Raw genomic sequence first — 21,481 nt, forward strand, 5'->3', positions numbered from 1 at the left:
GAGGTCACCCAAAGAGCGTCTGTGATCAGAGCATGGCTTTGTGTGAGAAGGAGCAGCTGGGGAGGGTTGATGAGACACTGGTGAAATGATGGAAATGCTGGGATGAGAGCAAGGTGGTGAACAGAGACGGGTGTCTACAGTCCTCAAAGAAATAGGTGAAAGTCATCAAAGTCAACAAAGTGCTCTGCCGGGCACTGCCCAGCCCAGCCCGGCCCCTGCCCACCTCTCCCCACCACCCTGCCCTCTCTCCAGCCCAGCCCAGCCCAGCAGCCCAGGCTGGGCTGGCCCCAGGGCAATGCCCTCCACAGGCTGCTGCAGGGCTCTGGGCACGGCCACCCCAGCCCCAGCCCCTCACAAGGCACCGCAGCTGCTGGGACAAAGTGTGGTGGTTTTACTCAGGTGGGCAGCCGAGCTCCACCACAACCGCTCTCTCACTCCCCCTCTCCTCAAAGAGGAAGGGGGAGAAAATACAACACAGAGAACTCGAGGTTTGAGATGAGAAAGGTTTAATTAAATGGAAAGGGAATGGGGAGGAAAAAAAAAAGAAACAAAAGAAACAATCAGTCCGCGCGGGAGCACGGAGAGAGGGAAAAAAAAATTATTCTCTACTTCCCATCAACGAGCGGTGTTCAGCCACGTCCTGGGAAGCAGGGCCTGAGGGTCCGAGCCACGGCTGCGCTCGCGTCAGGCAGCACCCTGGGGTGTCACCAAGTGACGTCACAATGGGTGCCCACCCAGCCCAGGCACGTGTCACAGTGGCACCCATTGTGACGTCACTTGGTGACACCCCAGGGCTCCGCCTTATAAGAGCGCAGCCGTGGCTCGGACCCTCAGTGTCGGTGCACGGCAGTGACGGACAGGGCAGGAGCACAGGGCCTTCGAGGAGTCCCCGAGCATAGCCCACGTCCCACAATGCCACAACCGCCCGCCCAGAGGAGCCGCCGGTTTCTATCTGAGAACTCTCCCACTCCAGAGGCTGCTTCTGAAGGGGATGAGGAGGGAGGCATGCCCCCCAGGCAGCCCAGGCTGGCCTGGCAGGAGACCTGGTCTTCTAGGGGCAGCAACCGGCCAGCAGAGGACAGCTTGCTGGCAGTGGACAGAACCCCAGTCGAGGCCTTTTTGCCATCAGAGGACAGCAGGCCGGCAGAAGACAGCTTGCTGGCAGAGGACAGCACCTCGGTAGAGGACATTTTGCCGGCAGAGGACAGAAGCCCAGCAGAGGACAGCTTGCTGGCAGAGTACAGAACCCCAGTCGAGGCCTTTTTGCCATCAGAGGACAGCAGCCCGGCAGAAGACAGCTTGCTGTCAGAGGACAGCACCTCGGTAGAGGACATTTTGCCATCAGAGGACAGCAGCCCGGCAGAAGACAGCTTGCTGTCAGAGGACAGCACCTCGGTAGAGGACATTTTGCCGGCAGAGGACAGCAGCCCGGTAGAGGACAGGAGACCGGCAGAGGACATTGCTCAGGCAGCGGGCAGCAGCCAGGTAGAGGAGAGCCAGGACGACGTACAGTGGCTGGATCCCAGTGAGTCAGGGTCTTCGGGATGGGGTGGGGAGGGTTGGGGACACAGAGACCCCTGCCTGACTCCAGGACTCCTTCCCTGGGTAAAGCGGCGCTTGGGCTGACGGGGCCGAGCTTCCTCCGCAGCACCACAGAATCCCAGGACGCTTTGGGCTGGGGGGGACCTCGGCGATCACGATGCTTCCCCCCAGCCCAGGCTGCCCAAAGCCCACCCAGCCTGGCCGTGGGCAGTGCCAGGGAGGGGGCACCGCAGCCTGCGCCAAGGCCTCACTGCCCTGGGCGTGAAGGAGAGAAATCCCTGCCTGTCCGAAAGAAACCTGCCCTCTTTGAGGTTAAGGCCGTCACCCCTTGTCCTGTCGCTGCAGTCCATGATGAAGATCCCCCCCCAGCTTTCCTGGAGGCCCCTTTGGGCACGGGGAGGCCGCAGCGAGGTCCCCCCGCAGCCTTCTCCAGGCTCCACAAGCCCAGCTCCCTCAGCCTCTCTTCCCAGCGGAGCTGCTGCAGCCTCTGGGCATCCCCGCGGCCTCCCCACATCCTTCTGGGGCTGGGGCCCTTCCTCTCCTCACCCCTGCATTCAGCCCCTCTCTGCAGCACTCTTTGCTTTCCTCCTTTCCAGATAAGGCATGGAAACTGAGCGCAGACTCGGCCATGGAATTCATCGTGAAGTATATCAGTGGCACAGAAAAGGTAATGGCAGCCGCTTGCATCACAGCTGTGCTCCTGGCGCTGCCCTCCAGGGGTCCCACACAGCCCCAGACCCCTCAAGGCTTTGGTCCTGCTGGCCGTGGGTGTCCCCCTAATGCTCTGTTGGTGTCTTTGTGGCTGCCAGGACGACGAGGAGCAGAAGATGCTGTTCCTCAGCAAAATCTGCGATCTGTGCAGAACTGTCACAGAGAGGGGTGTGCTGATGAACTTGCGTGGCTTCTGCTGCAAACATAAGCTGGTGGAGAACATCATGGTGAGAGGATGCGCAGCGGGTTGGAGAAGGGGCAAGGCCCCCCGGCACCAGCCCCCTGGGAGGCGAGGGCTGGGGCAGCGCTGGCTCTGCTGCTGCTGTGTGCCGGCGGCTCCAAGGTCTCATCCTGCTTGTGCTCTGCAGGCGCTGCTGGAAAAGGAGCCCGTGGACAGCTTGCGCACAGCATTCCGGCAGAAGGCCATGGAGACTGTCGCCCTCCTCAGGTGCGTGCCCAGCCCCTGGTGGCAATGTCCTGGTGGCCCTGAAGCTGGCAGGGAGGCTGCCCGTCCCTCCCAGGGATGCCTGGCCAAGGGAGGTCCGTGTCCTCCTTCATAAGCCTCGAGGCACTGCGTCCAACAGGCTCCTCTCTCTCTTTTCTTCAGCAAGACCGTGCCAATAGTACTGCATGGCAAAATGGAGAGACTCCTGCATGTGTGCTGCAAGAGCATCTTCTTTCTGCCTCCCGAGTCAGATGTGCCAGAGACAGAAAGAGCGCTCTTCACTGAGGTATGTGCTGGGTGAGGTACCAGCACCCCCAGTCCTGCTGAGCTGCTGCCTTGCTTCCCCGTGCTGACACAACCAGAGACCAGTGCAGGGCCGGGGCCCAGATTTGCTTTCCCAGTCTCGCCCCTTCCCCGACCTGATCTTGTGCTGCAGGAGGTCTGCACGCAGAGGCTTTTTAGCCCCAAAGCCACCCCTGAACTCCTGAGGGGCTCAGAGCCAGCTCCTGGGGGTGAGGAGGGCCACAGAAATAATTCGATGCTCTTCTGTCCTCCCTGCAGACTATGAAAGCCATGGACACCATGCTGGCGGCCTTCATACGCAACTTCCCCATCGCCAGTTTCAACACAGAGTTGGAGAATATGTTGAAGGTTTGGCATTTGCAAAGAATTTCCAAAGAATCCTCTCAGGTCACATTTGCAGACCACTGTCAACCCAGCAACTTCTCTCCTCGCAGGCGCTGCTGCACTTTGCCCACTCCAAAAACCCAGCTGTGCGTGAGAGAGCTGTGAGGATGATTGAGAGGCTGGGTGATTTCATCCTCTTGTATTTTGAGGCCGAGGTAAGGCACAAGGAACCCTCCACCCTTTCCTGCATCCCAGAGCATCCTGCCACTCAGGGGTGCCTGTGAGGCAAGCCTCGATGCACGTGAGTGCCTCAGAACCGTGAATCGAGGGTCTTCGTCCCTTCTTCGCCCCTGCTCTCCCCTTCCCAGGCCGTGCTCTCTCAGGGACCGGCTCTGCCTCCACTAAGCCCTTTGTCTCTCGTCCCTTCCTCACCCAGATCACAGATGACTATGAAAACTATAGCGATGATGAGCCCACAGAGCCCTACATCCCCATCCTGGGACAGCTGCTGGGCATCCTCTTCATTTTCACCGGTGACAAAGATTCCATCAGATTCACAGCTTTAGAAACTCTTTCTCACATATACAAAATCATCAGAAAAGGAAGAGGTAAGAAGGTGTGGTGGGCAGCGTCCGTCTGCACACAAACATCTACTGATTTGTCTACTTGTTTTCCCCGAGTTTAGTGGGGACTGTTAGTGTTAGGTTAGAGGTTGGACTCAATGATCTTGAGGTCTCTTCCAACCTAGAAATTCTGTGATTCTGTGAGTATTGTGAAGGATTGTTTTTGTGCTTGGTGGAGGCTGCCCACGGAATTCTGCCAGGTTCCCTGGCCTCCTCTGCTCCTCACAGCAGCTTCCCGCAGCATTCTGGCTATCGTTTTCCGCAGAAGCTAGGCGCTCACCTGCCGTCCAGGAGCAGTTCTCTGCTGCTGTGCTTCCCAACCCTCCCCAGATCACCTACCACGCTGTTTTGTGGTGTCCCCCAGTCTAAGCCATCGATCGATGAGCACTTCCCAAACCGCATCTTCCCCGAGGAGTGAACAGCAGAGCCAGCCGTGCATCACCAGGGATGGTGACGCCCTCCAGAATGCTCCCTGACTGTTTGCTCCCTGCCGTCTTAAAGGCAGGTGTCAGGGGGCTTCCTGCACATCCTGACCCCAAGCAGAAGGGGGTCTGTGACACGCTGCTACCCCCACGGCACCCAACGCCATTGCTTCTCGTCCTTCTGCATCATCCCTGATGTCCCTTTTGCTCCCAGCACTCCTCACCTTGTGCTTCACATCCCTGCCCACCACTCTCCTCGCCGTGGGTCTGAGCCTCCCTCCTCAGCCATTCCTAGTGAAAGTGCTTTTCACCATTTGGCAAGCTTGTTGGCAAAGATGCTCTTCCCTACTGACTCTTCGCTGTTTCCCCGTTTAGAATGCATATTGACAGCGGACATGGTAAAATATGCAGAGAGACACAAGAAATTGAAGTATGCAAAACTTCCATTTTCTATAATATCAACTCCGTGTGAAATTGCCAAGGTAATGAGCTCTGGCCTTGCTGGGGATCTTGTCCGCAGCATCAGCAGGCATCTCGTGTGAGCAAAGGGGTCCAGAACCAGTGGGGCTGGCACGGCCTCACTCGCCCTGCTGAGAGGGTTCCTCTTGTCCCCAGGCTGGGGCTATGCGAAGGCTGCTCCCCTGTGTCCCGGCAGCAGCTCCAGCCCTCCTGGCCACCAGCAAGCCCTGGTTACCTGCAGGGCCAGCACTCTGGCCCCATATGCCCCATCCTCACCCCTTCCCCCGAGGGCCCTCTCTCCGGAGCTGCCCTTGCTGCTCAGCTAAGCAGCACCCTTGGGACACTCAGGGAGGCATGTCTTCGCTCCTCCTTCTTCCCACAGGGGTTTGGAGGACATCTCTTCCCTGCTGAGAGGCTGGACATCATCCTCACAGCCCTTGAAGCTTTACAAGACTCCAGCATCCATGACAAGCAGGGGGCCTGCAGCGTGCTCGACGCAGCCTTGGAGGACCCTTTCTACTGGCTGAGAGATGTAAGTGGCCTGTGGCCATGGCCCTGCCCTTGAGCTCTTCCAGGCGTGGTTCCTCTCTCCTTCCCTGCCTCCCTCCCTGCCTCCCTCGCACATCGGGGTCTCTTGGGCTCCAGAAGCCACCTGAAGCCAGCAGAGAGCAATGGAAGGGGCCAAAGTTTGAGTGGCAGCTGTGGCAATGGCTGCGGTCTGCTGGCAACACCATTCCCACTTTGTCCCCCAAGGTGCCAACAATCATGGAGTGCATCAGGAGAAACCTGGGCAGCATCCACACGGCATCGGCGCGGCAGTGCCTGGACTCCCTGCTTCTCCGGCTGACCAACATGATGCCCAGGGAAGAAGCCAAGAACCTGCTGCAGTTCTCTCCGCCACGTGACAGGTCCTGGCCTTAACATCCTTGAGGGCTTGTTCCGCGTCGGGAGATGCACCTGGAGACTCTCTGCTTGCCACACCAATGGCAAAGGGCAGGACATCCCCAAGGAGCACAGCCCTCCTTCCCACCAATGTGTTCCAGCCCTACTGGGCCAGCCAGGGCTGCAGCAGCCCAGCTGTCCAAGGCAGCCCAGAGTCCCCCTGCCCCCAGGGAACACCAGCTCAGCCCCCTCCTGCCTGCCCAGGCTGGGCCCTCAGTGCTCCCCAAGTCACAGGGGCTGCAGGACAGCCTGGGTCCTCCGGGGCTGGCCCAGTTTGTGGCCCTGCGGCTGAGGCAGCCTCACTGACAGAGTATTCTGGGCTTGCAGCACTGACCTGGCCATGTGGGAGGTGATCCTGGCCATGCCGAGGACCTTGGAGAATGTTTTAAACATCGTGTTGCTAGGCATCTCGCTGTGCCAGTGGTGCAAGGAAGTCACCGAAGACACCTGCATCCGTCGCTTGGCTGTGAGTTCCCAGATGAAACCTTGCTCCCAGCAGGGCTACGTGTGCCCCTTCAGGCACACAGGCACAGCCCTGTGCCCATCTACCCCCAAACTGCCAGCTCCCGCAGGACGTACGGACACATGGTCCCTGGGGCCGGGAAGCCCCCGTAGCTCCCCGCGCCTGGTGCCTCTTTGGTGCCAGCTGGCGCTGCCCCATCCCTGCCCAAAGGTGGGAGAAGAAGAGGCTGCAGGGAGCCCTGCAGGCCCTGCCAGGCTCTCACTGCTCTTTCTTGCAGATGCTGGGCCGGAATCACATTTTTTTGGAGGACTGTGTTAACCCAGTGCACCTCCAGAGCTACCTGAGGCACCCAAGACCAGAGATGCGCTTTTTGGTTCTGAAAGGGCTCTGCACCGTGTCAGAGAGCCCTAAGAAGGTGAGCGGGCCATCGTCAAGCAAAGCCATGTTGGCAGCCTGGGGCTTTGCTCTTCTGCCCTCCCATCCCTCCCCGCTGCCAGGAAGCAAGGCAGGAGGCTGGTGCTCAGGAACCAGAGCCCTTTGCCCAGGGTGGTCTCTCACTGCCTCACGGAAGGGAAATGGTGTCTTTCCTACAGGCAAGGAAAATTCAGGTCTTGCTGCCAGACATTGTGGAGGCCCTGCAGGACACCAACACAGACATGGTGCTGAAGGCCCTGCTTGTGCTGAGAAACGTGATGGCTCATGTGGAGAGGTGGAAGGACAGTGGCCTGGCTCTGCAGCTGGCTGAGAAGCTCCTGCCACTCTTTGACCACGTAAGTGTGCTGCGGGAGCCCGAGCCCTCAGCTGGGCCCCCTGTAACGAGGGCTGCCCTTCAGCCCGGCCCTGTGGGCAGCACTCAGGCAGGGCCTTCCCAGTCTCCTCGTCAGCCCAGGCGCTGGGGAGCTCTGCTTGGGCATGGCTGGTGCGGCTGGTGGCGAAAATGGGGTGGCTGGCGGGCAGCCTGCGATGGCAACCGATTGCGTTGCCCTTCACGGGCACCAGGCCTTGCAGCTGCCCCTGAGCAGCTCCTCTGGGAAGGATCCAGCGCTGAAGCATCTCACAGTGCTGGGAGCTCCCTTCACATCGGCCACGCTAATGCTGAAATTCCTCCTGTCCTCCTCCCTGCCAGGCGTCCAGCCAGGTGCGGGAGCACTCCATCTGCCTCTTCCAAGCCGTGGTGGAGGCTGTGCTGCGGCAAAGGACGAAGAAAATGAAGAGGACAGTTCACAGGAGCCTTCTCCCACTCTACGTTCATATGAGAGACCAGAGTGAGAGCGTAGCAAAGGTACAGATCTCAGAGCTGAGCAGTTATGTGGGCAAGGGTGTGCTGATGCCACAGGGTTGCTCTGGGGGATCACAGAATTTCTAGGTTGGAAGAGACCTCAAGTTCATCGAGTCCAGCCTCTGATCTCTTGCTGTGATCTCTGGGATCTCTCTCATTGTGAGCTGCCTCCGATGGTGGCTGTCCCGTGGCCTTGCCTTGGCCACTGAACCCAGTGCACGCTGCCCCCCACCACAGCCTCCCATAACGCGCTGGGAAAGGCTCGCAGCCCTGCCAAGAGGAGGGGACAGAGGGTCTCCTTCCCAAGGCTGTGCTGCTACCTCCCAAACTCTGTTGCTCCGCAGGCCTCTGGGGAAGCTCTCGCCGTGGCTGCAAAGTTTCTGCGACGCAAGGAGCTGAAGCGCTTCGTCCAGACAAAACAGACGTGGAGGATCGGGGAGTGCTTGGTAAGGACCCAACTTGGTTTGCCCCAGCTGGGCAAACGCGCCCGGCCAGAGCCCGCTGCCTGCAGCTGCATCCTCGCTCCCTTCCTGCCAGCACAGAGCCCCAGGGGGCTCTTCTGCAGGCCCCTCTGCCCTCCCTGCCCCCAGGATGCTGGAGGAGACCCTGGAGAGGGTGTGCAAGCCCCGTGACCCTGCGTTCTCTCTCTCTCCAGCTGCAGCAGGACAGAGGCAGAGTAGAAGAATACCTGCAGCAGAGCCAGCCCTACCTGAAGGCCACTCAGACCGACTTGCGACTTGAGGCCGTCAGATTCATTGGTGAGCCCAGCCCCTGGGTCCCTCTTGGGGCAGCCTTTGGCAGCCCCAGGCACTGCCCTGTTGCCCCCAGAGCCCCCCGACTGGGCCCTTGCTCCAGGGTGCAGGAGGGGGCACAGCCTGGCTGGCCAGGCCAGGGGCTGTGCTGCTGGGAGCGTGCTGGGGAGCGGGGCTCTGATGGGGTCTCTGTGTCTAGGTCTTGCTGCGCGCTACTGCAAGGACCAGAGCGAGGAGAAGCTGAATGAAATCCTCAGCGGTGAGTGAGGGCAGTGGGGGGTGTGCTAGGGCTGGGGGGACAGCGGCAGAGGCCCCCGTGCCTTGCCCTGCTCCAGGGAAATGCTTCGGGGCGGAGGAGCAATGCAGCCATAGGAACGAGGGAGAGGAGACGGGGTAGCCTGTGGTGTCAGGGAATGGCCTCCCAGCCTGGAGCTGGGCAGTGCCGCTGAAAGGGTTGAGTGTCCCTGAGGAAGAGTCAGGGGAAAGGGCAGTAAGGCTGACAGAAGGTGGGAGCCTGTTGTAGAGCACGCAACCAGGACGAAGAGGGAGATGAGACAGCCTACAAGCAGCTAGGAGCAGGGTCACGATTGCTAGCCCTTGCTCTCATGGGGAAGCACAATAGCGAGAGGAAAGAGTCCAGGAGATTCCTGGAGTGTGTGAATCCTCCCAAGGGATGGAGGCAGGTGGTGAGGGAACCAGCTTGTGAAGGTGCCCCACTTGACCTGTGGTGCGCAGGTGGGGAAGGACTGGTGGCTGCATTTGGGACATTGCTGAGCAGCAGCTTTCAATGGATTCCTTTGTCCCTCCTGCTCCTCCTGGCCTGGGGAAGAGTCGAGTGGGGCTGGCATGGTCTGCAGGGGATGCCTGGGGATCTCTGCAAGGAGTGGGTTTTCATCTCTGCTCTTCTTTCTTTTGCAGTCCTCCAGCCTTCATATAAAGACCCGGAACCCATGGTCCATTCCCTGGCAGTTCAAACCACCCTGATCCTGACGTCAAGGCATAAGGCAATGTCAGGACGGAGATTTCCACTGCTGTGGTGCCGCTAGCCCCGCAGCAGTCCTCAAAAGAGCAATATATATTTTAATAGAACTAGGTTGTTGTCTCGTTATTCCAGCAGCTCCTTCACAGTGACTCGGTGCCATGACGCTGAGCTAACTTGTAGGCCACCAAGGACCCTGAGAAGTTCCCTCTGTTCCCCTGAGAAGGCAACTTCCTTGTGAGGGGAACAGAGGGCCCTATTTGTTAGCCTGACCCTACCCGTAGGGAAGTCTGCTGCCTCCCTGGGGCTAGGGTCATGGACGTTGCCAGAAAGCTTCCCAACCGGGTTTTCCCCTCTGATTACTATCGTCTTTTGATAGTCCAGGCCGGCAGTGATAATACTGAAGATAGAAGCCTGAAGACTATCAAGCGGGACTTTAGGGGACTGGGACGGGTAGTGGATGGAGTGGGAGTTCAGGTGGTGTTTTTGTCCACCCCTACAGTGGCAGGGAGGGGTACAGAGAGGAGTCACGACTCACTGGGATCCAGCAACTGCAACTCCTTCTTGCTGTCCTCTGTCAAACCTCTGTTCTCTACCACTAAGCTGTCCTCTGCTGGTCTCCTGTCCTCTACCGGGCTGCTGCCCTTTGACAGCAAGCTGTCCTCTGCTGGGCTTCTGTCCTCTGCCGGCAAAATGTCCTCTACCGGGGTGCTGTCTTCTGCCAGCAAGCTGTCCTCTGCTGGCCGGTTGCTGCCCTCAGAAGACCAGGTCTCCTGCCAGGCCAGCCTGGGCTGCCTGGGGGGCATGCCTCCCTCCTCATCAGATTCAGAAGGAGCCTCTGGAGTGGGAGAGTTCTCAAATAGAAAACGGAGGCTCCTTCGGGCAGGCGTGGGCTATGCTCGGGGACTCCTCGAAGGCCCAGTGCTCCTGCCCTGTCCGTCACTGCCGTGCACCGACGCTGAGGGTCCGAGCCACAGCTGCAGTCATATAAGGCGGACCCCTGGGGTGTCACCAAGGGAGGTCACCAAGGGAGGTCCCATGTGACACGTGCCTGGGCTGGGTGGGCCCCACTGGGCGCTGTAAGTTCGTGGGCGACACCAAGCTGGGCAAGGGGATCTGGATCAGTCCCCCTGAGGGGGGACTCTGCTGGCACTGACACAGCCTCCCTTGGAGCTCATTAGAGCAGAACACTGGAGGCAGTGAGGACAGGTAGACAAATGTGAAGGTGACACTGATGTATTGAAAAACAGGCTTTGACCCCAGGCTCCTGGGAAGGGAGATCCTTTCCCTTCACACAGGAGCTCAGGGCTCTTCCTGGGCAGTAGGAGATGGGGATGTCCATGGCCCAGTGCAGGAGAAGGGTACGACTCCTGCCTGGTTCATGGCTGGTGAGGAGGCAATGAGACCCTGGTGCTTTAACAAGAAGCTGCCTCCTCATAGGCCTCGCTGTCGGAGACAAGAGCCCTAGCCATTGACACACAGACCTCAGGCCTGTTGGGACTTTCAGCCTTTCCAGTGTGCTTGCTCCTCTCCACACCAGGCTGTCCAAGAGATTCACAGACCTGCACCTCTTTCCCTGCTGGCTGTGTGGTGTCTCATCAGATCGGAGCCGAGCATGGTAACTTACATTTTCTTGGTGGCCATGCTCCTCATAAGGCAGCTCTGTAGGAAGTTGGCCTGGTTCCTGGTGAGCTCCTGGTGAGCTCGTTTGGCATCCCTCGTGGTGCCCAGGCCCTCCTCCTCCTGGGCACTGCTCACTCAGCAGGGTCCCAGTCTGCCCTGATGTGTGGGGTTCCTCTTCCTCTGGTGCAGGATGAGGCTTTTCTTCTTGTAAATGTCAAGAGGTTTCTGTAGGCAAAATCCTGCAGTTTCTCAAGGTTCCCCTGGACAGATGCTCCATTCTGTCAGCCTTTCATGTCTGCAGGCAGACGTTTCAACCTTCGTGTGATTGTGCTATCTGTGACAAGTTAGCAGTATCAGGAGTTGCAGGAGAGTTTGGATAATAAAGGAGTAACCAGTTGAACGGAATTGCAGTACAGAGTCACAGAAGGCTAGCGGATGGAAAGCTGTCTGTTTCCACAAGTTATGATATCTCCCCTCCCCTCCCCTCCCCTCCCCTCCCCTCCCCTCCCCTCCCCTCCCCTCCCCTTTCCTTCCTTAATAAACTGTCTCTATCTCAACCCACAGGATTCACTTTCTCATTTCTTTCCCCCATTCCAGAGAGGGAGGAGGGAGGGTGAGCAAAAAGCTGTGTGGTGCTTACCTGCTGGCCACGTTAAACCACAACACAGCCCCAGCAAAGGAGTCTGGCGAGTGATTCCTTGCGGCCCTGGGGCAATGGCAGTGACCCCATGAGCTGGGTCTGCCTCCCAGCCTGCCCAGCATGGCCCTGCAGAGTGTCCCTGTGCCCTGGGCACCACAGCCCCCTCACTCCGCAGAGCAGCACCGCCAGCTCGGGCTGGGGCTGGGGCTGGGGCTGGGAGGGCCCTTCCCTGAGTGTGTTCTAGGCCAGCTTCAGGCACATGGCTTCTGGATTTGAGCGTTATCTTTGCTGTGCACAAGGAGCTGAGAGACCGCCAACAGGCACGGGCCTTGAAGATTGCCTGCAAGGTCCCTCCTGGCCTAGCACCTGACTGGACTGGTACAGAACTGGCTCCCATGCATCAGAGAGGCTGGGAGTTGAGCAGCAGTGCCTTGGGCTGGAAGAGTCACAACCAGATCACTGCCTGGGCAGGTCCAGGGCCAAAAAGAGAATGTTTTGTAGGTATGTTAATAAGGGGTCAGTCGTGCCTCAGAAATTTCTAATCTAGTTGGAAGCAAATGGCTGTTTAATGGCGTGTGAAGTGACTTCTTTCTGAAGTAGCTGACAGGTCATCGCTTGACTCCTGGCTGGGAGCAGTGCCATTAAGCTCATCTCTCTGAATGTACCTGAAAGGCAAGTGCAGGTTACCTGCTTTGCATGTAGTTCATGCAATTCACTCTTCCTAAGTACCTGGTAGGCCCCAAAGAGGAAGAGGTCTTGGATCGGGGTTGTCATGTCAGAGGTGTCAGCATTTGCCTGAAGTCATCCTTCAGGGCTGTTTTCAGTTTTCTGTACAGAGGGAGCCACTGCCAAGATGCCTGGGGGAAAATGAACCATGTATAAGGGCCTGGGAAAAAGTTACCTTGGATCCAAAGCAGCCATTTGGGGACCAAAATTTGTAGGCAGCACACTTCTATGGTGGTGCTGGGCACTTTGTGTAGGGTGCTCCATGCTGGCTTAGGAGCTGCTTCTTTCTCAGTAACAGAGTAGCCAGCAGAGGTGAGACAGGTACCCTGAGATCATGAATGTCATGAGAATCCTGCTCCCAAACAGATGACCGATATGGGGAGGTTAGGAGAAGGCTGGCCAGGAGAGATGTGAGATCTGGGGGCGGGAAGAGGAGTTTGGGCAGCAGAAACTAATGATTTTGAAAGAAAGTATGTGTTTTGTAGGTGTTGTATCACAAAGTCGGTGGTGCTTCAGAAATTCCTAATCCATTCCTAAGGGAATATTTGTAAAGTGGATTGTGAGTTGAGCTCTTTCTGAAGTAGCCAACAGGTCATCCCTTGACTCTTGACTGGGATACGTGCCTTTAGGCTCACATCTGCCAGTGTCAGTGATAGACCAGAAGAAGGCACCTGCTATGCATACAGGTTGTGAGTTCCACTCTTCCTAAGTACTGGGTAGGCCCCATAAAGGAAGAGGTCTTGGATAGGGGTTATGTCAGAAGTGTCAGCTTTTGCCTAAAGTCATCCTTCAGGGCTGCTTTCAGTTTTCTACACAGAGGCAGCTACTGCCTTCAAGATGCCTGGGGGAAACTGAAGCATACATAAGGGCCTGGGAAGTTACCCTGGATCCATAGGAGCCATTCTGGAACCAAAACTTGTAGGCAGGATGTGCGCTTTTGTGGTGGTGCAGAACTGCTGGGCACATTGTGCAAGGTGCTCCTACAGACCCTTTGTGTCCTTCTCCATGCTGGCTTAGAAGCTGCTTCATTCTCAGGAACAGAGTAGCCAGCAGAGGTAAGACAGATACTCTGTGTTCATGAAAGTCATCAGAAAGCTGCCTCTAAGAAGATGACTGATACAGTGAATTCAGGATAAGCCTAGACAGGAGAGATGTGAGATTTTGGGGAGGGAAGAGGAGCTTGGACAGCAGAAGCTAATGGTTTTGAAGATGTAAGAATGATCAGGTAGTTTTCATCTCACTTTAAAGCTGACTTAAAGCAGTCACGTGAGGCCATTACCGTATTTTAGCCAGTAACCTGAATTCCATAAAACTAAAGGCTTCTCCACACACTGACAGGAATACTCTGCTCTAATATTTGACCGCAATATCCCTCGAAGCAAAAAGTCAGCCCATAGCCCCTTTCCCCTACCTTTACTGTCTTGCTCACCCTGATCCCTGCCCTTAACGCGATCATTAAAATGTTCTATTTAGCCCTTGCAGACCTAAAAAAAACCCTCAACCAAAGACCTTTCACATACCCTAAGCAGAACACATCCTAAGAAGAATACCCTACCCTCCAGCTACACATTTGATTAATCTCTAACCTACAAAGGGAAACCTTAATCCCATACACGAACACCTAACACTGAAAGCCCCTATTCCCGTACATTAACCTTCTCACTTTTAACCCTTTTCCTAACCTTTAGGTGCTTTGCCCTTTTGGGCAGGGCAGGGATCGTGATCTTACTGGGCAGTCACATGGCATTCAAAGATGAATGCGAAGGGCCATGGATCTGATCAGCTAGTAGGTCACAAGGGGGAGACGGAGGAGGATGCTCTGATGAGCTCAGCTCTGCCTGAGGATCTCCTGCACCAGCAGGGGAGTGTGACTGTGCTGGTCACTGTGGGGTCACTTCTGTCTCTGCAGTTGATAGGGAAGCAGCAGGATCATGTCACAGAAAGGGATTGAGAGGTCACTTCTGTAGGTGGCAGGTCACCCTTGACTTAGAGCTGGGATCGGTACTTTTCGGCTGACATCTGCCAGTGGCCCTGGTAGGCCAGCAAAAGGCACCTGGCTGGCATGCTGACTGTGGGATCCCCTCTGCCTACATACCCAGGAGGACCCATGCAGAAAGAAGGCCCACATATGGGTTGTCCTGTCCCTTCTGCTTGAGTCCATGACTGGACAGCAGCAGGCCCATGGCTTGGAAGATGCTGGTGCGGTGACTTCTGTCTGGTTGGCTGACAGGCCGCAAGGAGCCTGATGGATTGGGATGCCTACTTTAGGAGGGGGTTCCACCCTGATGGAGCTTTCTTTTGTAGTAGAAAAGAGTAGGAGAGAAAAAACTGCCACAAAGTGCACTTTGGAATGTTGGTGCTGGCCACGAGGAGGAAGAACTGTCCCTCAGAGTGTTGTGCTGCGTTGCCAGAGGTCACCCAAAGAGCGTCTGTGATCAGAGCATGGCTTTGTGTGAGAAGGAGCAGCTGGGGAGGGTTGATGAGACACTGGTGAAATGATGGAAATGCTGGGATGAGAGCAAGGTGGTGAACAGAGACGGGTGTCTACAGTCCTCAAAGAAATAGGTGAAAGTCATCAAAGTCAACAAAGTGCTCTGCCGGGCACTGCCCAGCCCAGCCCGGCCCCTGCCCACCTCTCCCCACCACCCTGCCCTCTCTCCAGCCCAGCCCAGCCCAGCAGCCCAGGCTGGGCTGGCCCCAGGGCAATGCCCTCCACAGGCTGCTGCAGGGCTCTGGGCACGGCCACCCCAGCCCCAGCCCCTCACAAGGCACCGCAGCTGCTGGGACAAAGTGTGGTGGTTTTACTCAGGTGGGCAGCCGAGCTCCACCACAACCGCTCTCTCACTCCCCCTCTCCTCAAAGAGGAAGGGGGAGAAAATACAACACAGAGAACTCGAGGTTTGAGATGAGAAAGGTTTAATTAAATGGAAAGGGAATGGGGAGGAAAAAAAAAAGAAACAAAAGAAACAATCAGTCCGCGCGGGAGCACGGAGAGAGGGAAAAAAAAATTATTCTCTACTTCCCATCAACGAGCGGTGTTCAGCCACGTCCTGGGAAGCAGGGCCTGAGGGTCCGAGCCACGGCTGCGCTCGCGTCAGGCAGCACCCTGGGGTGTCACCAAGTGACGTCACAATGGGTGCCCACCCAGCCCAGGCACGTGTCACAGTGGCACCCATTGTGACGTCACTTGGTGACACCCCAGGGCTCCGCCTTATAAGAGCGCAGCCGTGGCTCGGACCCTCAGTGTCGGTGCACGGCAGTGACGGACAGGGCAGGAGCACAGGGCCTTCGAGGAGTCCCCGAGCATAGCCCACGTCCCACAATGCCACAACCGCCCGCCCAGAGGAGCCGCCGGTTTCTATCTGAGAACTCTCCCACTCCAGAGGCTGCTTCTGAAGGGGATGAGGAGGGAGGCATGCCCCCCAGGCAGCCCAGGCTGGCCTGGCAGGAGACCTGGTCTTCTGAGGGCAGCAACCGGCCAGCAGAGGACAGCTTGCTGGCAGTGGACAGAACCCCAGTCGAGGCCTTTTTGCCATCAGAGGACAGCAGGCCGGCAGAAGACAGCTTGCTGGCAGAGGACAGCACCTCGGTAGAGGACATTTTGCCGGCAGAGGACAGAAGCCCAGCAGAGGACAGCTTGCTGGCAGAGTACAGAACCCCAGTCGAGGCCTTTTTGCCATCAGAGGACAGCAGCCCGGCAGAAGACAGCTTGCTGTCAGAGGACAGCACCTCGGTAGAGGACATTTTGCCATCAGAGGACAGCAGCCCGGCAGAAGACAGCTTGCTGTCAGAGGACAGCACCTCGGTAGAGGACATTTTGCCGGCAGAGGACAGCAGCCCGGTAGAGGACAGGAGACCGGCAGAGGACATTGCTCAGGCAGCGGGCAGCAGCCAGGTAGAGGAGAGCCAGGACGACGTACAGTGGCTGGATCCCAGTGAGTCAGGGTCTTCGGGATGGGGTGGGGAGGGTTGGGGACACAGAGACCCCTGCCTGACTCCAGGACTCCTTCCCTGGGTAAAGCGGCGCTTGGGCTGACGGGGCCGAGCTTCCTCCGCAGCACCACAGAATCCCAGGACGCTTTGGGCTGGGGGGGACCTCGGCGATCACGATGCTTCCCCCCAGCCCAGGCTGCCCAAAGCCCACCCAGCCTGGCCGTGGGCAGTGCCAGGGAGGGGGCACCGCAGCCTGCGCCAAGGCCTCACTGCCCTGGGCGTGAAGGAGAGAAATCCCTGCCTGTCCGAAAGAAACCTGCCCTCTTTGAGGTTAAGGCCGTCACCCCTTGTCCTGTCGCTGCAGTCCATGATGAAGATCCCCCCCCAGCTTTCCTGGAGGCCCCTTTGGGCACGGGGAGGCCGCAGCGAGGTCCCCCCGCAGCCTTCTCCAGGCTCCACAAGCCCAGCTCCCTCAGCCTCTCTTCCCAGCGGAGCTGCTGCAGCCTCTGGGCATCCCCGCGGCCTCCCCACATCCTTCTGGGGCTGGGGCCCTTCCTCTCCTCACCCCTGCATTCAGCCCCTCTCTGCAGCACTCTTTGCTTTCCTCCTTTCCAGATAAGGCATGGAAACTGAGCGCAGACTCGGCCATGGAATTCATCGTGAAGTATATCAGTGGCACAGAAAAGGTAATGGCAGCCGCTTGCATCACAGCTGTGCTCCTGGCGCTGCCCTCCAGGGGTCCCACACAGCCCCAGACCCCTCAAGGCTTTGGTCCTGCTGGCCGTGGGTGTCCCCCTAATGCTCTGTTGGTGTCTTTGTGGCTGCCAGGACGACGAGGAGCAGAAGATGCTGTTCCTCAGCAAAATCTGCGATCTGTGCAGAACTGTCACAGAGAGGGGTGTGCTGATGAACTTGCGTGGCTTCTGCAGCAAACATAAGCTGGTGGAGAACATCATGGTGAGAGGATGCGCAGCGGGTTGGAGAAGGGGCAAGGCCCCCCGGCACCAGCCCCCTGGGAGGCGAGGGCTGGGGCAGCGCTGGCTCTGCTGCTGCTGTGTGCCGGCGGCTCCAAGGTCTCATCCTGCTTGTGCTCTGCAGGCGCTGCTGGAAAAGGAGCCCGTGGACAGCTTGCGCACAGCATTCCGGCAGAAGGCCATGGAGACTGTCGCCCTCCTCAGGTGCGTGCCCAGCCCCTGGTGGCAATGTCCTGGTGGCCCTGAAGCTGGCAGGGAGGCTGCCCGTCCCTCCCAGGGATGCCTGGCCAAGGGAGGTCCGTGTCCTCCTTCATAAGCCTCGAGGCACTGCGTCCAACAGGCTCCTCTCTCTCTTTTCTTCAGCAAGACCGTGCCAATAGTACTGCATGGCAAAATGGAGAGACTCCTGCATGTGTGCTGCAAGAGCATCTTCTTTCTGCCTCCCGAGTCAGATGTGCCAGAGACAGAAAGAGCGCTCTTCACTGAGGTATGTGCTGGGTGAGGTACCAGCACCCCCAGTCCTGCTGAGCTGCTGCCTTGCTTCCCCGTGCTGACACAACCAGAGACCAGTGCAGGGCCGGGGCCCAGATTTGCTTTCCCAGTCTCGCCCCTTCCCCGACCTGATCTTGTGCTGCAGGAGGTCTGCACGCAGAGGCTTTTTAGCCCCAAAGCCACCCCTGAACTCCTGAGGGGCTCAGAGCCAGCTCCTGGGGGTGAGGAGGGCCACAGAAATAATTCGATGCTCTTCTGTCCTCCCTGCAGACTATGAAAGCCATGGACACCATGCTGGCGGCCTTCATACGCAACTTCCCCATCGCCAGTTTCAACACAGAGTTGGAGAATATGTTGAAGGTTTGGCATTTGCAAAGAATTTCCAAAGAATCCTCTCAGGTCACATTTGCAGACCACTGTCAACCCAGCAACTTCTCTCCTCGCAGGCGCTGCTGCACTTTGCCCACTCCAAAAACCCAGCTGTGCGTGAGAGAGCTGTGAGGATGATTGAGAGGCTGGGTGATTTCATCCTCTTGTATTTTGAGGCCGAGGTAAGGCACAAGGAACCCTCCACCCTTTCCTGCATCCCAGAGCATCCTGCCACTCAGGGGTGCCTGTGAGGCAAGCCTCGATGCACGTGAGTGCCTCAGAACCGTGAATCGAGGGTCTTCGTCCCTTCTTCGCCCCTGCTCTCCCCTTCCCAGGCCGTGCTCTCTCAGGGACCGGCTCTGCCTCCACTAAGCCCTTTGTCTCTCGTCCCTTCCTCACCCAGATCACAGATGACTATGAAAACTATAGCGATGATGAGCCCACAGAGCCCTACATCCCCATCCTGGGACAGCTGCTGGGCATCCTCTTCATTTTCACCGGTGACAAAGATTCCATCAGATTCACAGCTTTAGAAACTCTTTCTCACATATACAAAATCATCAGAAAAGGAAGAGGTAAGAAGGTGTGGTGGGCAGCGTCCGTCTGCACACAAACATCTACTGATTTGTCTACTTGTTTTCCCCGAGTTTAGTGGGGACTGTTAGTGTTAGGTTAGAGGTTGGACTCGATGATCTTGAGGTCTCTTCCAACCTAGAAATTCTGTGATTCTGTGAGTATTGTGAAGGATTGTTTTTGTGCTTGGTGGAGGCTGCCCACGGAATTCTGCCAGGTTCCCTGGCCTCCTCTGCTCCTCACAGCAGCTTCCCGCAGCATTCTGGCTATCGTTTTCCGCAGAAGCTAGGCGCTCACCTGCCGTCCAGGAGCAGTTCTCTGCTGCTGTGCTTCCCAACCCTCCCCAGATCACCTACCACGCTGTTTTGTGGTGTCCCCCAGTCTAAGCCATCGATCGATGAGCACTTCCCAAACCGCATCTTCCCCGAGGAGTGAACAGCAGAGCCAGCCGTGCATCACCAGGGATGGTGACGCCCTCCAGAATGCTCCCTGACTGTTTGCTCCCTGCCGTCTTAAAGGCAGGTGTCAGGGGGCTTCCTGCACATCCTGACCCCAAGCAGAAGGGGGTCTGTGACACGCTGCTACCCCCACGGCACCCAACGCCATTGCTTCTCGTCCTTCTGCATCATCCCTGATGTCCCTTTTGCTCCCAGCACTCCTCACCTTGTGCTTCACATCCCTGCCCACCACTCTCCTCGCCGTGGGTCTGAGCCTCCCTCCTCAGCCATTCCTAGTGAAAGTGCTTTTCACCATTTGGCAAGCTTGTTGGCAAAGATGCTCTTCCCTACTGACTCTTCGCTGTTTCCCCGTTTAGAATGCATATTGACAGCGGACATGGTAAAATATGCAGAGAGACACAAGAAATTGAAGTATGCAAAACTTCCATTTTCTATAATATCAACTCCGTGTGAAATTGCCAAGGTAATGAGCTCTGGCCTTGCTGGGGATCTTGTCCGCAGCATCAGCAGGCATCTCGTGTGAGCAAAGGGGTCCAGAACCAGTGGGGCTGGCACGGCCTCACTCGCCCTGCTGAGAGGGTTCCTCTTGTCCCCAGGCTGGGGCTATGCGAAGGCTGCTCCCCTGTGTCCCGGCAGCAGCTCCAGCCCTCCTGGCCACCAGCAAGCCCTGGTTACCTGCAGGGCCAGCACTCTGGCCCCATATGCCCCATCCTCACCCCTTCCCCCGAGGGCCCTCTCTCCGGAGCTGCCCTTGCTGCTCAGCTAAGCAGCACCCTTGGGACACTCAGGGAGGCATGTCTTCGCTCCTCCTTCTTCCCACAGGGGTTTGGAGGACATCTCTTCCCTGCTGAGAGGCTGGACATCATCCTCACAGCCCTTGAAGCTTTACAAGACTCCAGCATCCATGACAAGCAGGGGGCCTGCAGCGTGCTCGACGCAGCCTTGGAGGACCCTTTCTACTGGCTGAGAGATGTAAGTGGCCTGTGGCCATGGCCCTGCCCTTGAGCTCTTCCAGGCGTGGTTCCTCTCTCCTTCCCTGCCTCCCTCCCTGCCTCCCTCGCACATCGGGGTCTCTTGGGCTCCAGAAGCCACCTGAAGCCAGCAGAGAGCAATGGAAGGGGCCAAAGTTTGAGTGGCAGCTGTGGCAATGGCTGCGGTCTGCTGGCAACACCATTCCCACTTTGTCCCCCAAGGTGCCAACAATCATGGAGTGCATCAGGAGAAACCTGGGCAGCATCCACACGGCATCGGCGCGGCAGTGCCTGGACTCCCTGCTTCTCCGGCTGACCAACATGATGCCCAGGGAAGAAGCCAAGAACCTGCTGCAGTTCTCTCCGCCACGTGACAGGTCCTGGCCTTAACATCCTTGAGGGCTTGTTCCGCGTCGGGAGATGCACCTGGAGACTCTCTGCTTGCCACACCAATGGCAAAGGGCAGGACATCCCCAAGGAGCACAGCCCTCCTTCCCACCAATGTGTTCCAGCCCTACTGGGCCAGCCAGGGCTGCAGCAGCCCAGCTGTCCAAGGCAGCCCAGAGTCCCCCTGCCCCCAGGGAACACCAGCTCAGCCCCCTCCTGCCTGCCCAGGCTGGGCCCTCAGTGCTCCCCAAGTCACAGGGGCTGCAGGACAGCCTGGGTCCTCCGGGGCTGGCCCAGTTTGTGGCCCTGCGGCTGAGGCAGCCTCACTGACAGAGTATTCTGGGCTTGCAGCACTGACCTGGCCATGTGGGAGGTGATCCTGGCCATGCCGAGGACCTTGGAGAATGTTTTAAACATCGTGTTGCTAGGCATCTCGCTGTGCCAGTGGTGCAAGGAAGTCACCGAAGACACCTGCATCCGTCGCTTGGCTGTGAGTTCCCAGATGAAACCTTGCTCCCAGCAGGGCTACGTGTGCCCCTTCAGGCACACAGGCACAGCCCTGTGCCCATCTACCCCCAAACTGCCAGCTCCCGCAGGACGTACGGACACATGGTCCCTGGGGCCGGGAAGCCCCCGTAGCTCCCCGCGCCTGGTGCCTCTTTGGTGCCAGCTGGCGCTGCCCCATCCCTGCCCAAAGGTGGGAGAAGAAGAGGCTGCAGGGAGCCCTGCAGGCCCTGCCAGGCTCTCACTGCTCTTTCTTGCAGATGCTGGGCCGGAATCACATTTTTTTGGAGGACTGTGTTAACCCAGTGCACCTCCAGAGCTACCTGAGGCACCCAAGACCAGAGATGCGCTTTTTGGTTCTGAAAGGGCTCTGCACCGTGTCAGAGAGCCCTAAGAAGGTGAGCGGGCCATCGTCAAGCAAAGCCATGTTGGCAGCCTGGGGCTTTGCTCTTCTGCCCTCCCATCCCTCCCCGCTGCCAGGAAGCAAGGCAGGAGGCTGGTGCTCAGGAACCAGAGCCCTTTGCCCAGGGTGGTCTCTCACTGCCTCACGGAAGGGAAATGGTGTCTTTCCTACAGGCAAGGAAAAT

At 57.9% G+C, this 21,481-nt stretch overlaps 1 protein-coding gene across 1 annotated transcript; it reads left to right on the forward strand.

Moving 5' to 3' along the window:
- Positions 1-638: 638 nt before the first annotated feature.
- LOC140002309 (maestro heat-like repeat-containing protein family member 7) lies at positions 639-9,463 on the forward strand. The gene is made up of 19 exons (XM_072036731.1): positions 639-1,525; positions 2,139-2,209; positions 2,352-2,480; positions 2,622-2,701; positions 2,861-2,984; positions 3,260-3,349; positions 3,436-3,540; positions 3,762-3,933; positions 4,746-4,852; positions 5,212-5,361; positions 5,583-5,737; positions 6,099-6,237; positions 6,512-6,649; positions 6,828-7,004; positions 7,361-7,516; positions 7,858-7,959; positions 8,169-8,271; positions 8,465-8,524; positions 9,184-9,463. The coding sequence occupies exons 1-19, from the start codon at positions 913-915 to the stop codon at positions 9,309-9,311; spliced, it is 2,799 nt and encodes a 932-aa protein (XP_071892832.1). The 5' UTR covers positions 639-912; the 3' UTR covers positions 9,312-9,463.
- The last annotated feature ends 12,018 nt before the right edge of the window (positions 9,464-21,481 follow it).

This window comes from Anas platyrhynchos, chromosome 3, assembly GCF_047663525.1.
Source record: "Anas platyrhynchos isolate ZD024472 breed Pekin duck chromosome 3, IASCAAS_PekinDuck_T2T, whole genome shotgun sequence".
In the NCBI taxonomy this organism is placed as follows: Eukaryota; Metazoa; Chordata; class Aves; order Anseriformes; family Anatidae; genus Anas; species Anas platyrhynchos.

What these genes read in the sequence shown, in the direction of transcription:
- LOC140002309 (XM_072036731.1), top strand. Translation starts at nt 913, where the DNA reads ATGCCACAACCGCCCGCCCAGAGGAGCCGCCGGTTTCTATCTGAGAAC. An exon ending in AGTTGGAGAATATGTTGAAG is followed by an intron (nt 3,350 to 3,435) that starts GTTTGGCATTTG and finishes CTCTCCTCGCAG; the next exon opens with GCGCTGCTGCACTTTGCCCA. An exon ending in AATCATCAGAAAAGGAAGAG is followed by an intron (nt 3,934 to 4,745) that starts GTAAGAAGGTGT and finishes TTCCCCGTTTAG; the next exon opens with AATGCATATTGACAGCGGAC.